This window comes from Anas platyrhynchos, chromosome W (assembly GCF_047663525.1).
Source record: "Anas platyrhynchos isolate ZD024472 breed Pekin duck chromosome W, IASCAAS_PekinDuck_T2T, whole genome shotgun sequence".
NCBI lineage: Eukaryota > Metazoa > Chordata > Aves > Anseriformes > Anatidae > Anas > Anas platyrhynchos.
Genome location: NC_092620.1, coordinates 11003630 through 11019349, shown reverse-complemented (window position 1 = coordinate 11019349; position 15720 = coordinate 11003630). Strand labels below are relative to the sequence as shown.

General features: G+C 40.5%; 1 protein-coding gene across 4 annotated transcripts in view; it reads left to right on the top strand.

Annotated features, from left to right (window-relative positions):
- The first annotated feature begins 1571 nt into the window (after positions 1–1571).
- Positions 1572–15720, top strand: part of LOC101793250 (ubiquilin-1) — a 30108-nt gene continuing 15959 nt past the window's right edge. For 2 of the 4 annotated variants that reach the window (XM_027448277.3, XM_027448275.3), the window contains exons 1-3: positions 1572–1871; positions 12994–13145; positions 15462–15577. In XM_027448277.3, coding sequence (XP_027304078.1) covers positions 1713–1871; positions 12994–13145; positions 15462–15577 — 427 coding nt within the window. In that variant the 5' untranslated portion in view covers positions 1572–1712. The remainder of the gene's footprint in view (positions 1872–12993; positions 13146–15461; positions 15578–15720) is intronic. The other 2 variants (XM_027448274.3, XM_027448273.3) reach the window with 1 other exon arrangement.

The following is a 15720-nucleotide window of genomic DNA, read 5'->3' as shown; positions in this document are numbered from 1 at the left end:
TCACGGCGCCTATTTCCAGTGACTTTCTATACGAGCTTCTTTGAGCGGTTTGCTGAGTTTGGCCGAACCTATCTTCATGAGGCAATCAATGTCCCTGTTCCTGTCCTGGTCCCTGTTCTGCTGACTATCAAGATTGGGGGTTGGAACTATATGGTCTTTAAGGTCCTTTCCAACCCAAGCCATTCTATGATTCTGATGCAAACGTAGTAGTATGCAACTGGTGAAAGCTTCAAGAAACCAAATCTAAAAATGCAGCAGCTCACGCAAAGCCATTTTACTGTGGCTGAATCTGAATCTAACCAATGTCAATAGTCATTATTTCTTTTCCCTTTATAGCACATCTGTATATTTTTATTTTCATTGTGTGTATATACATGAGCTTTAGTTGCAAAATGCAGAAGCTAGCACATGCAACTACCATGTAAAAAGATCTTTTCTACTTTTTAGCTCTGAAAAATGCCATGTCCTGCCTCAGAGCATGCTCAGTAGTAAATAGTTAATCTTGTGCTGCAACAAAATTCAAATTTTTTTGCCCTGTATATACTGTCAGTAAATGTGATATGGCCATGAAAGTGCACAATTTGTACAGCACTGAATGTAGTAATAAATCCTGAGATCTTATTTATATTGAAATAGTTGTTAAAGGGAGCATTACAGAGAACAAATAGGAGCTGCCTGACTTAAAATGGAATAGCAAATCCCTATTAGTTACCTGTGCAGTCATCAGAGAACACAGAAGTAGGAAAGAAAGAAACAGAAGAGAATAAGGAAGAAACCTAGCAAGCAGCTAAGCACCACACAGACGCTTGCTCACTCACTTCTCCCCGCCTTAGTGGGATAGGGGAAAGAATTAAAAAAGGTAAAAGTGTGAGAACTTGTGGGGTGAGATAAAGACAGTTTAACAAGAAAGAAAGTGAGGGAAGAAAAAACAAACAAACAAAAAACACTAAATGATGCACAATGCAATTGCTCACCACCAGCCAATTGAAACCCAGCCAGACCCCTATCAGTGGCAGCCACCCCAGCCAACCTCTCTCAGTTTTATGGTTGAGCATGATGTCACATGGTATGAAACATCCCTTTGGCCAGCTTGAGTCAGCTGTCCTGGTTCTGCCCCCTCCCAGCTCCTTGTACACCCCCAGCCTCCTCACCGGCAGGGCAGTATGAGAAGCAAAAGGCAGTTTATGATCTGTCTTTATATAGGTTCTGAAGCTGTATATAGTTTTTCTCCCTCTTTTTTTTTTTTTTTTTTTTTAAGATGAAAGCCATACAAGGACACGACATGACTTTGTTATTTCATACAAAATCATTGTGCATTATAGTATATGCAAGCAATAATATAATTATATGTATGACATCAACACATTAATAATATTTTTAATATATCTACTTAGAATTTCAATGTACTGAAATAATTTATCTATATCAGAAAATAAATTTAATCTTCCAAGCAAACTTAAGGAACTACTTAGAAATGTCTTTTTAAGATTTAATAAATCTTCAAACTACCACCTTTGGCGCGCAAGCGCGCGGAGGGTAAGTCTACGCCTGGGGAGACAACTCCCCTTTCTAGTAACTTCCCTGATTTGGAGCGTCATCACTGCGCGCCACGACTGAGCTGAGTTGTTTTTGGTCGCCGCTTTGGGAGTGAGGCTGTGGCGCGTAGGATTCGTTTGGAAGTGCGTGGTTGAGCGAGTTAGGCCCCACCCGTCATGTCGGAGAGCGCGGAGAGCCCTGTGGGGGCCCATACTTCTCCTGAGTCCTCTGCTCAGGGTTCCACTGCTGCTGAGCCGCGGATCATCAAAGTGACAGTGAAGACCCCCAAGGAGAAGAAGGAGTTTGCTGTGCCCGAGACCAGCAACATCCAGCAGGTGAGAGGCTTAGGGGCGGCGGGGGGGGCAGGGGCGGCGGAAGAGAGGGGCGGCGGCGTGCAGTCCTGCCCTGCCCTGCCCGGGGTAAGAGCCTTCGCCTGCGGTTTCCACTTATCGCATTGTAGGGTGGAGAGGGCCCTTCGCAATGACAAAACAGCTCCAGCTTATCCGAACTGTTTTTATCGGCTCTATTGGGTGAGTACCGGGGCTGGCCCGGCCTTGTGGAGTGTGCTGCTAACTGAGGCTAGTGGGAGTGGTGAAGAAACCTGCTGCTTTGTTTCCACCACGACTCCTCTTCTTTCTGTTGCGATGCTGAGAGCTGGCCCTGGGAAGTGGACGTAGCTTCTTTTCTAAATTCTGAGTTGCCCTGCTGAGCTGACTCAGTTTGACAGTAGGAGGTTTGTTAGCTAACTAGTGCAACTGTAGAAAACATACTAATGTCATGTATATGATTGCATATAGTGACAACATATTTTTTAAAATTTAAAACTGACTAGAAACAGCGAGTAGGCTATGGCAAACATCTCAGTTTTAGAAAAGCCATGTATTCAGACTGTATATAACTTCCGCTACAAATAGCACAGCTTCTTCTCTGTTTGGTTTTTAGGGTCTGATAACTGAATTGTTAGGGTTTTTGTTCTGCGTTTTTATGGAAGTTAGTATCCAGTTATGCCTTTGGCTCAAGAGAAACAGTGGCACCTACTGAATCATTGATGCTATTTCCTGCAACGCTTATGTTTTCTTTGGAGAGGCTTTCCATGTGACTATTGACCAAGACTTAATTTGTTTAGGGGGCTACAAAACAGAAAAGGTGCAGTAAATGCTGGTATTTCTTTCAAGTTTTTATTCTTGGGGCAGTTCAAGATTCAAATATTTTTATACCAATATTTGGCTTATAAGTGTTCCAGACGTAAGTTTCATTGGTCTGCTCTCCACCTGCCAGATAGGTGAGATTACGACCAGTGAAGATGAGTTTAGCAGCTGCAGTATTGCATGGTATCTGCTACTCTGTAAACTTAATTTCTAGTCTTTTCCACCAAAGATGAAATTGTTGTCTGCTTTTGATTTTGTCCAGTGTTTTCTCAGCAATCTCAATCTGAAATGGGCCCTTTTTCACTTCTCTGTTCTTCATAGACTTGTGAATAGCTTCAATGTAGCTGTTGTAAAATTCTTTGTAGTTACTTAAAAACAAACAAACAAAAAAGAACCCCATATGCTGGATATAACTTAAGGTGGATATAACTTAAGGATCACATTTGTCCTGAAAAGCGGTTTGATCGCAATAAGATTGAGTACTGCAGGAGTTATAAACAAATTCACTTAAGATGTAAATTTTGTAATGTATCTAACCTTAATAAGACTATTTCAAATGTGAATCCCAATGGTAATTTCAGGTTTGTCTAGTAGACAGTTATCTTAAAACTGAAATAGTTAAGATAACAAAACTGTAATTCTTTATTGAAACCAGTCATAAAAATTAATGATTAATATAATGTATTGCTTTAAAACAATTATAGACGATGAAGATATCTTAAACTTTAAACACTTTATTGGTATCCATTTGAGGTAATATTAACAGGTTAGACTTGCAGTTGAATTTCCATTACTGTGAAGTAAGACTGCTGTTGTCCCTGTGGGCCCCCCATTTGCATTTCCCAGACCAAGTTACAGATAGTAGATTGCAGGACTTACAATCTCTGTAGTGTGACTAGTATTGGCTATTTTTCTTAAAATGTCAAAATAATGTGTTAATAATAAGCATCAACAATAGATGTGATATTTCTAGAGCTAGCCCAGAAAATATGTTAGCCTCAAATAAGAAACAAATTGAGTATCTGTTCAAATGCATCTGGGATCAGCAAGTGAATTGTTTTGTTGGTATAGGCAAGCCAGCAATGTCTGCCCTATTTGCAGGTGAGTTCAGGACTTTTTTTTTTTTTCCACACAACTGAATGACTTTTATTTTGCTGTATGTTCCCATAGCTAATATTATGGCTTAGTGACTTGGCTTGTTTTTGTTTACAGTCATTTCAGGATACTGCCAGAACAAAACAGTAAGATCTTAAAGTAAATATTTTAGGTTATTGAGGCTAAATTTAGGGCTACAAAAAATGTATTTTATGTTGCTTCACTGATTGTAAGTCAGGTTTGCAACTGCTCAAAGTTGATGAATTTTTTCATCTGTTTGAAGACTTCAGCAACATAATTTGTTATTGCTGTACCTCTAGAACAGGCATAGGTTAGAATGGAAAAGAACACACAAGTCAAGTACAAAGCCACTGCAGGAGGTGAGTTGATTGTGTCACCCATCTGTCTTTATTTTCTGTGGTACGGCTTGGTTCAGTATTAGGATAAGGACCAAATATTTGCTTACTTGATTTGGTAAGATACTGAACTTAGAGGCCCATACACTGTTCTGTATAAAGACTTGTATTCATGATAGGTAAGGATGAATACCTGTAAGCCTGCTGATTTGAAATACATAGGAGACTTTAGCTCAGTTAGCTCTATTTATCTTTCTTTATGTATTCATGACAATACAGTCTGTGCGATTCCTTGTGTAGTAGGTTTGACTTAAGTGTCTTTTTAGAATCATAGAGTCATTAAGGTTGGAAAAGACCTCCGAGATCATCTGGTCCAACCATCCATCTACCACCAATATCACCCACTAAACCATGTCCCTAAGTACAATGTCCAACCTTTCCTTAAACACCCCCAGGGATGGTGACTCCATCACCTCCCTAGGCAATCCGTTCCAATGCCTGACTACGCTTTCTGAGGGAAAAGAATGTCTCCTAATTTCCAACCTAAACCTCCCCTGGAGCAACTTGAGGCCATTCCCTCTACCCCTATCGCTGGTTATCTGTGAGAAGAGGCTGACTCCCCTCTCCCCACAACTTCCTTTCAGGTAGTAGTAGAAAGCAATAAGGTCTCCCCTGAGCCTCCTCTTCCCCAAACTAAACAACATCAGTTCCCTCAGCCGCTCCTCATAGGACTTGTGTTCCAGACCTTTTACCAGCTTTGTAGCCCTTCTCTGGACATGCTTCAGGGCCTCAATGTCCTTGTAGTGAGGGGCCTAAAGCTGAACACAGTACTCGAGGTGTGGCCTCACCAGAGCAGAGTACTGGGGACGATCACCTCCCTGGTCCTGCTGGCTATGCTATTGTTGATGCAAGCCAAGGTGCCATTGGCCTTCTTGGCCGCCTGGGCACGCTGCTGGCTCATGTTCAGGCGAACATTGACCAATATCCCCAGATCCTTTTCCTCTGCACAGCTTTCCAGCCACTCTGCCCCAAGCCTGTGGTGTTGCATGGGGCTGTTGTGACCAAAGTGCAGGACCCTGCACTTAGCCACGTTGAACCTCATCCCATTGGCTTCTGCCCATTGATCCAACCTGTCCAGGTCCCTCTGGAGGGCCTTCCTACCCTCTGGCAGATCGATACTTCCCCCCAACTTGGTGTTGTCTGCAATTTTACTGAGGCTGCACTCAATTCCCTTGTCCAAAATGTCAGTAAAGATGTTAAAGAGGATGGGCCACAACACTGACCACTGGTGACCAGTTGCCAGCTAGATTTCACTCCATTCACCACCACTCTCTGGGCCCAACCATTCATCCAGTTCTTAACTCGGCAAAGAGCGTGCCTGTTTAGTAAAACTCAGACGCAGAGAGAACAGTCATGTTACAGGCTACTCATACATTTCTATGTATGAATCTTTTCTTAGTGAGTGACTTGAATTGAGTGCTGAGGTGTTGGAATAGGTTATGTTAAAAGCAATTTTACTCTTCTTTTATTCTTTTTACCCGTATCTTTTAATATGAACGTATCAGCATTTGCAGAGTTGAAGATTTTGTTGTAATTGATTCAGAGTTACCATCCACCAACATGTATGCAGGCTGCAATATATCAAATTATGCGTTTTATGAATGCTGCAACTCCAAAACTGAATAACATAGCTTGTTTTATATTCCTTAATTATTAAGCCAACAGTTTGGTTATAGCAACTATGCAATATTAATTTTAGAAACTTGCCAGTTCTTGCAGAGAATTCTATGTTTATCTGAAAATTTCAGGGTAATGTCCATTTGGAAAACTTATATGAATGCAACTTGATTTTACTAAGCATAGGAAGTGTTTTTCAATTTTTTCTCTGTTTTTATTTAACTTCAACCGTTTAATGGAATCTTTCTTCAGTGAGAAATATAGTTTTCAGTAGTAGTAGATATTGTCAGTTTGTAGTATATTCTTTAATTATATACCTGAAAATTCTACTTTCTGTACTACACTGAATTATAAATAAACTTAACTACTAAATTGTGTATAAATGTATATGGAGTGTGTTGGGATTCTGTTCATTTACAAGTGGAGATCTGGTTAGAGTTGTATTCTCTGCGTAAAATTTGAAGGAAGACTATCATTTAAATCCATAAATCAGTGAACTGCTATTCCTATTAAAATATATAGTTGAAAGTTTAAGTCATTAAGGGTATGATTCTATGATTTTATGACTTAAAACAACAGTTCTGAACAAGACTTTATTTTTTCAAATGACATTGTAATAGAACAGCGATTTGAGAAACTGTGGGAACTGTGAAGTTCTGACCTCTAGATATAAACCTTTGCTTTAATGTCTCCAGCACTGTGCTCAAAAGAGAGTTTGGTTTGGGAAGAGTCAGCAACTTCACTGTTTTTTTTTTTTTTTATTGTCATCTAGATAAAGGTTATAACTGTTTTCAAAGCAGTCACAGTTTTAGAGGCCTGCTTTACGTTGTTTTCAGTGGAAGTTGGATGTTTAATTCTATGGGGACTCTTGGCCTAATGTAATCTGATTTTGAAGTGTATCATATTAAACCAAGGTTGAGAGAAATTGAGAAAAAATCTCATAATTCATTTTCTTTAACAGCATTTTGTCATGTGAATGGGCACTAATGCCATCAAAAACAGGAACTATCATAGCATACTGTGGGTCAGCAGAAAGCTTTTGAATCATATAGCAGTAACATCAAAAGATGACAGTTTGGGTTTTAAGCCTTTTTTAGGATAATTTGGCCTAGGAAGGTCCTGTAAAAAAGATAGGACCTTTATATCCATAAAAAAAAAAATCAGATATTTAAGTTAATGTTTGAAGAATGGATCTGTTCTGCAAAATGGCTGTACGAAATAGTCTCCTTTTTAGTCAGCTGTTATACTTAATGTGTATGAAAAGACGTTGGCTTTATTCAGTGACAAAATGTTTGCTAAAACTAGCTGAGCTATGAGAGTGCAAGTTGAATTCTCTCTACTTTTTTTTTTTCAGAACTGGGCATCAATAGAGTGCATCACCTAAGCTTGTCAAAACCTTCACAGATGATCTAGTTGAGCAGGTGTAATAAGTTCTAACTTAATTTGTGGAGCTTGCTCTCTTCTGTTGCTGTTGAACAAAAGAGCAGAGTTTTGTTAGAGTATTGGGTTTTGTGGATTTGAAGATATTTGGCATGGAAGTCATTGAGAGTGTAAACAAAATTGTTTGAGTGCTACTAAAAACATTCTCAAGGTGAAAAATTATTCTGTCCCGTAAAAATAAAATAGTTAATTTGTTTCTGTTAACTCTAAATGTTTTAAATTAAAAAAAAAAAAAAGTAAAATGGTAATCCAGGCAAGGCACTTCAACTTTCAACCAAAAAAAAAAAAAATAACCATGGGAAAACCAACTTGTATTGAAAATGTTTTTCAGGATTTTATTTGTACAGATACACAGATCATAGAATATCCTGAGTTGGAAGGGACCAGTAAGGATCATCAAGTCCAACTCCTGCCAATTCCTGCACTCTCTTCCTTCAGCAAAAAGCATGCTATAGATGCGTTGATCTGTTATTGGTTGTATCTTTGATAACAATAATCAGGAGATTCATTTGCAAAATATTTTAGATGGTAACCTAGATTTTTATATGGTCTTCTGTTGTGGATGAAACATAAAACGGGTGGTTTTTGTTCATATCTTCCCTTTCAGAAGCCGAAAGGTTGTGCTGAATGCAAGTGGTACTGATGAAGAGACCTGACGCTGTTTTGCAGTTCTGTTGGGCTTTTAATGTAGATATGATTCAATTATACAAAACTGTAGCTCAGCATTCACAATAGTCATTATACTGGCTGGAAAGAGATCCCTTGCACATGTGGATCATTTGCATATATTGCTATAGGAGTGTTTTGGTTTGTTTTTGTGGTCACAGTACACAGACACATTCATTTCTTACTGTAGTACTGTTTCTACAGGTCATCTAATTACCATGGCTGAATGTTACTAGAGAATGGGAAGTGTTAATATGCTTTGATACCTGTATATTGGTAACATTTAGTGTGGATAGGCTCTATGATAAGTGTCTTGTTTCCTTGACCTCATGGATAAATATCTATTTCTAAAAATGTGCAACAATGTTTAGGAGTTGAAATAGTGTGGACGTTGATTATACTACAGCATTGGCAATCTGATGGCAATTAAGTTGTTGATAGTAAATGAGTTTGGATAAACTATGTTACTTTTTGATCTGGCACAGGATGGTAGTTCTTTATTCTTATGTGTTATCTCTGTATCAGATTATTAGGATTTATGCTGTTTTTAATGTCACAGTGGTATGTGTATTCTTAAGAATAGTTAACCGGAAACATGCAGAATGGGAAGCAACTGCCTACACAATTTCTCTGCAGAAAAAGACCTAGAGATTATAGTTAGCTGTTAAATGAATCAACACTGTTAATCTGTGTTTTCCCCATATGGATTTTTTCACTTTTTTTTTTTTTTTTTTTTTTTTTTTACAAATTATAATAATAGCTTTCAAGGTGTAGATTCCTTTGGTTTGAAGTAGGGATAAGAATTCATATGGATTATTGTTGCCAGTTTTGATTCCTACATTACAGGAAAATATGGTTGGATTTAAAAATCTAGAGTGATGGGAGTGATTTGATAAGAAAACAACCCTCAAGGAAATATTAGCCTTACTGCAACCTTTTTATTCTGAGGAGAAAAACAATTGTCCGTGGTGGACAGGACAATGAAGAAATAGGATAGTGAAGCACTGAAATAGATTTCTTAGAAGAAAACTATGGAGTCTCTGTCACTGGGGACCTCTTAGAACAGGTTAGATAAACATGTCTGAATAATTTAGGTGAGTAACCCACTTCAGGCAGGAATAGATTAAATGACTTCCTAGAATAGGCTTGCAAGCCTAAATATTACTGTTATAAATGAGGTCTCAACTCAATCTGAATTTTGTAATATTTACAAAACAAATATTTCTAAAAGGTATAAAAGGCAAGTAAACAGCACTGGGTGTGCAAGGAGTCTCCACCAACAAGCACACACGAACATCAAGCATTCTAAATATACAGAACATTGCTTTACATACTAAACCCGAGTATGCCTATACATATGTACAATCAGGAAAGGTAACAAACAATCCTTTCAGTTCCATGACTTAACAGTCTCCATTTTCCATTCCTTTTGAACAGTAGGTCTCACTTTAAGTTGTCAAGCAACTCAGTCTTCAGGCCTTATGTATCCCGTTCTTCCCAGATTGAAGAAAAGCATATCCATCTACTTTTCAAGGCCAATAGGCCTGGGTCAAAAAGCACGTTCAGGTCAACAGGGGGCATAACAGCAAAAGCCTTCGATGGCTGTAGCAGCAGAGGCCGATGGCGTAGCAGTCGGATCAGTAAAGGAGCCCGCAGCTCCCTCGCTATCTGGCAAGCCACACGTTTGTGATTGTGGCCCCACATGCCTCTTTAAGGCCTCAGAGATTGCTTGCCAGGTGCCGAGCAATCCCACTGCAACCTTGTCATTTTTAGTTGCAGAGTCCCACACCTTGACCTCAGTTTGGTCCCATATTTCAGGATCATAAACTGTCCGATTGTTAATAAGGAGAATGAGCTGTAAGGTTACCAGGACAGTCTTTGTTCCTAAGGACGTATGATTCTCCATAATGCGCAGCTGCTTACCAGTGAGAGGCAGTTGTGTGCACGGGTCCGCTTCTCTCCAGCTCCAGTGCGCCTGTTTCCAGCGACTTTCTGTTTGAGCTTCTCTGAGCGGCTTGCTGAGTCTGGCCGAACCTATCTTCATGAGGCAATCAAAGTGCCTGTTCCCGTCCTGGTCTCCGTTCTGCTAGCCTGTTCCTTTTCACTTCTTTTTCCTGCTTCTTTATTGAAGACATAACTTCATCGTGTTGCCTTTTTCTCTCTTTTTTTTTTTTTTTTCCTTTTTCTTGAGGGCAGTTTCCCCTCTTATACCCTTCTCTCCACAGCAGTCCTTTTCAAAACAACTTTTCATTGGTCAAACAACTTTGAATGTAACAACAGCAAACACCCAGAAACATCCATGCCTTAACGGCTGGAGAACAAGAAAACAGAGACTGCATGGAGTCTCCTGAATCACCCTTCTTTGTTCCCTCTAAACTCTTATATTCCTGATGGCCTCGTCGTTAAGAGTCTGATGTTATCTCAACCACCGGGCTTTCCAATCCCCATGGCCACACTCCCAAATCTCCCCCTTCTTTATTAATATCAACCATTTCCTGGACAGGAATTACCACTCCATATATAACAATTACCAATGTAAAGGTTAACTTAGATGTTTCTCTAAGAACTGGAATTGTGTGATCAGACTTCTGACTGGGTGCTACCTGCTACCCAGGCGCAGACTTCTTACTTCTTGTGTCTTAGATGCATTATTTTGGTATCTCTCATCTCCTCCTACACTATAAATCCTTTCAATTAGGGACTTGCCTTCAGAGTATAATACAGTGGGGTTTTCCTTTGTTAGTCCTTCCTGTTATAAGATACTGATTTAATAATAAGTCATTTCAGGGTTAATATTTGGGGTTCCTGTATGGGAGCTGTACTGGGTTTGTGTGGCAACGTTTTGGTAGCAGGGGACTGCAGGGGTGGCCTCTGTGAGTAGAATCCACAAGTTGCCCCATGTTAGAGAAAGGGCCAAATTCAGCTAGCTCCAAAGGGACCCGTCACTGGCTAGAGTCGAGCCACACCTCTGTAAGAGCAGATTTAAGGGGGGGGGGGGGGGAGGGAACTGCTGCGCAACAGCAGCTGGGAGAGTGAGGAGTGAGAAACAGCCCTGCAGACTTCAAGGTCAGTGAAAATGGATGGGGAGGAGGTGCTCCAGGTGACGGAGCTGAAGTTCCCCTGCAGCCTGCGGAGAGGACCATGGTGGAGCAGGCTGTCCCCCTGCAGCCCATGGTGTACCCAATGGTACAGACCCATATTTGGAGCAGTTCTTGAAGAGCTGCTGCCAATGGGAAGTCCATGCAGGATCAGTTCATGAAGGACGGCATCCCATGGGAGGGATCCCATGTTGGAGCAGGGGAAGAGAGTGACCGTGAAGGAGTGGCGGAGGTGAAGTACTATAGACTGACTGCAGCCCCCGTTCCCCTGTGCCACTCGAGGGGAGGAGGTCGAAGAGGGTGGATGGGGGAAGGTGGTTTTAGCTTTTCTTTGTTTCTTGCTTCTCTAGCTTGTTAGTAATAGACAATAAATTCCTCTAATCTTCCTTTGCTGAGTCTGTTTTGCTTGTGACGGTAATTGTTGAGCGATCTCTGTCCTTGTCTCAACCCTTGAGCCCTTTTTATAATATTTTCTCCCCCTTTCCCTTTGAGGAGGGGGGGAGAGAGAGCAGTTGTGGTAGAGCTCAGATGCCCAGCTGAGTAAAACCACCACAGGAGCTCACTAGGGTGTTTGGAATGAGATTATTTTAAAATAACGTTTACCATATTAATTTTAAAATGTTAAATATGTTGAACTTCAGGAGGGTTTCCTAACTGCCTAACATGGGAATAGAAATGTTGTTTTTGCAGAGTTAAATTGTTTAGAGGAAAGGAATGTGGTATTGAGATATGCTTACAGTGATAAGAAAGCTTAGCAGGTGACCTTTGTAAAATGCAGACCACCAGACTCCTTAGAGCAATTAGGTGAAAATCACTGTGTCAAGTCAGATAAGTGAAGAAACATTACCACTTCAAGCAGTAAAAATGTCAAAAGGAATTTGAAATTTAACAGGCTGGCAACTGAAGGCCATGCATTGTCTGTGAAGCATTGGATAGGATAGATTGTGAACCTGGATTACCCACTCAGTGGGGAAACAGGGGAGGGTCCTGCCATCAAAAGGTATATAAACTGTGTTTTGGAACTAGTAGGCGCGCTCTCCTGCTTGTGGGGTGCCCGCCATTGCAATCGTGAGTAAATTACTACTTCACTGAGATCCTCGCCTGAGTCAAGTTATTGGCTATGGAGTGTTTTTAACATCCTTTCAGAAACAGTCTACTGACTAGTCACATTGAATAAAGTGATGTTTTTCTTATCAAGTTATTTCTTAATGTTTTTCTTGAATATCTGCCTTTTCATGTTTTGTGAACTAATTACTTTTTCTATGAGAGTACTTCTCTGCAGAATAGTGAATCTCAGTCAAAATTCAATTGAAGCATAACCTGGTTATATTCCTGGTTAAGAATGCAGGAAGGGATACAATAGCTTACCAGGTTCCATTGTTTTAATGAGGGTATGATTTTAGCTGTCAGCTTAAATATGTGGCTATTCACCATGCCCTGGGCTGGAAGCACATTTCATGTAGCTGTCATGAGTTGGTGGCTCCACTCTCTCACCCAAAGAAGTAACCTTTGACTGTACAGAAAGGAATACTAGTTCTGATTCATGGAAGGCAGCAATATTATGTTCAAGAAGAAAGGGTACTGTTACTTTCAGTGCTAGCACAAATGTGACAAATTGTATCCTCACTATGCCAGCAACAGATAATATGTATTATTCAATATGCCAATAAAACTGTGTTATGGGTATGTGCTTGACTGCTCCACTTAAAGACTTCACTGTGGCTTCAAATTTTTGTTATTACCATCTATATAGTTAGTACTATAGATATGAAACACTTGGCTTCCTTTGTACAGAAAAAAGAATGATTTGATTTCTCTTTTGGACAAAAAAAAGCTGAGAACTTACTGAATTATTTCTAGGTTGTGTAAAGCAGAACATATAGCACAAGTGGATTAGTATAATAAATGTGAGCAACAGTTCTGTGAATTATTAAAAATGTGATAGTTCAGTATTCAATATAATAACTTTTTCTTTAGTTCAAGGAAGAAATTTCTAAGCGTTTCAAGTCCCACGCTGATCAACTTGTTCTGATATTTGCTGGAAAAATTTTAAAAGATCAAGATACTTTGATTCAGCATGGAATTCATGATGGACTCACTGTTCACCTGGTCATCAAAACACAAAACAGGTAACCTGAATTACGAGCGGTCTATTTACCTCTAAGAAATTAAAAATGTTCTTAATTATTGGTGTAATTGCTTTCTTTTGGACAAACCTAGATTTGACTACAGTACATTCAAAAGCAGTACAAATACTCTTGTTATGGAACAAGAGAGGCAACTCAAATTCTGTAAAGTTGTGGGGATAAGGCTAAGGATTCCTAAAACAAGATAAGGATTGAGGAAACAATTCATTGGCAGGCATTCTAGGCACAGGATGAAAAAGTGGTAATAGCTGTGGTGATGCCCATCAATTTAATTTTTTGAAAGTCCTGTTCTGAAAAAGCGATGACAGGACAGATGTCTGAGAATCATAGAATGGTTGAGGTTGGAAGGGGCCCTCTGGAGGTCATCTGGTCAAACTCCCATGCTCAAGCAGGGACACCTAGAAGCAGGTTGCCCAGAACCGTGTCCATGTGGCTTTTGAAGATCTCTAAGCAGGGAGACTAAACCTCTCTGGGCAGCCTGTTTCAGTGCTCAGTCACCTGCGCAGTAAAGAAGTGCTTCTTGATATTGAGACAAAACCTCGTGTATTTCACTTTGTACCTGTTGTCTCTTATCCTGTTGCTGGGCACCACTGAAAAGAGCCTGGCTCTGTCTTCTTCATTTTACCTTCCCTTCATGTATTTATAGATATTGTTCCCCATGAGCTGCTTCTACTCCAGGTTAAACAGTCCCAGCTCTCTCTGCCCTTCCAGTCCCTTGATCAGCTTGGTAGCCTGGACTTTTTCCTGTAACTCTGTCTCTCGTGTGTTGGGGGACCCTGAATTCCATGCACTATTCCAGGTGTGGCCTCACTGGCCTTGAGTAGAGGGGAAGGATCGCCTCCCTTGACCTGCTGGCAATGCATCACTTAATATGTCCCAGGATACCATTAGCCTTCTTAGCAGCAAGGGCACATTGCAGACTCGTGTTCAACTTGTCCATCAGAACCCCGAGATCCTTTTCTGGCAGGCTGCTTTCCAGCTGGGTGGTCCCCAAGCATGTGCTGGTGCCTGGGGTTGTTCCTCCACAGGTGCAGGACTTTCAACTTCCCATTGTTGAAACTCCTGAGGTTTGTGTCAGCCTAATTCTCCAGAATGTTTGGTCCCTCTAGATGGCAGCATGACCCTTAGCATATCAGCTGCTCCCTTTGGTTTCATATCATCCTTGAGTTTACTGAGTGCATAGTCTACCCCATGGTCCAGATCATTAATGAAGATGTTGAACAGTAACAGTACTGGACCCAGTATTTACCTCTGGGATACACCACTATTTACTGACCTCCAACTAGACAAGGTTCCATTTATAACAACCCTCCGGACCTGGTGATTTGGCCAGTTTTTAACTGACTTTGCTGCCTGTCCATCAACAGCTTCTTTACGAGGATCTTATGGAAGATATTGTCAAAGACCTTCCTGAAGTCCGAGAAGGCAATATCCATTGCTCTTTCCTCATCCTACAGGCTGGTTATTTCATTACAGAAGCTTATCAAGTTGGTCAAGCAGGACTTGACTATCAAGTAGGACTTGACTTCAGTGAATTCATGCTAATTATTCCTGATGATTTTTTTTCCTCTTTCACGTGCCTGGAAATGGTTTCCAGGATGAGCTATTCTATCACCTTCCCAGGTATTGAGATGAAGCTGACTGGCCTGTAGTTCATTGGGTCCTCCTCCTTGCCTTTCTTGAAGATAGGAGCAACGTTTGCTTTCATCTAGTCCTTGGGCACTTCTCCCAATCACCACAATTGATCAAAGATGATTGACAGTAGCCTTGCAATACCATCTACCAGCTCCCTCAGCACTTATGGATGCATCCCCATGGACTTATGTCCAGTTTGCTCAATTATTCCCTGACCTGACATTTTTCCACCAACAGTACATCTTCCTTGTTCCTGACCTTTACCCCTGGTTTCTGGGACCTGGGATTCCTGAAGGCCAGTTTTGCTGAATACTTTCTCATCAGTCTATATCAATGCTTCATTCTTTTCCTTGTCTTGTCATTACATTGTTTCTCTATTAAATGGCGTTGTTTATTTTGTGTACTGGGTCTGGCTGGGATGGAGTTAACTTTCTTCATAGCAGTAGTGCTGCTTTGGATTTTTGACCAAAATAGTGTTGATAATGCACCAATTTTATTTATTTTTACTCTTGCTGAACAGTGCTTACATAGTACACGGTATCACTGTCTTCTGTTTCTCACTCTGTCCCGTGTGCCCCCCCTCCCCCCGTAGGCTAGGAGTGGACAAGAGGTAGGAATACTTACTTGTCCAACTTGTAATCTTTTAACTTCTCTCTCCCTCAGATCACAAGATCACCCAGCTCAACAAACGCATGCTACTGGAAGTACTGCTACTGCATCAATATCAAGCAGTAATACCTCAACATCAACTTCAACAAATAGTAACTCTTTTGGCTTGGGTAAGAATGTTAGGTAACATGGTGGGTATCTTGAGTACCTTGATTTCAGGTAATAATCCTGTTTACATTTGAATGTAGCTCCAGGGCTTAAATAAATAAATAAAAATTACCAGTTACAAAAATTTTTGGTATTGGCTGTAAAA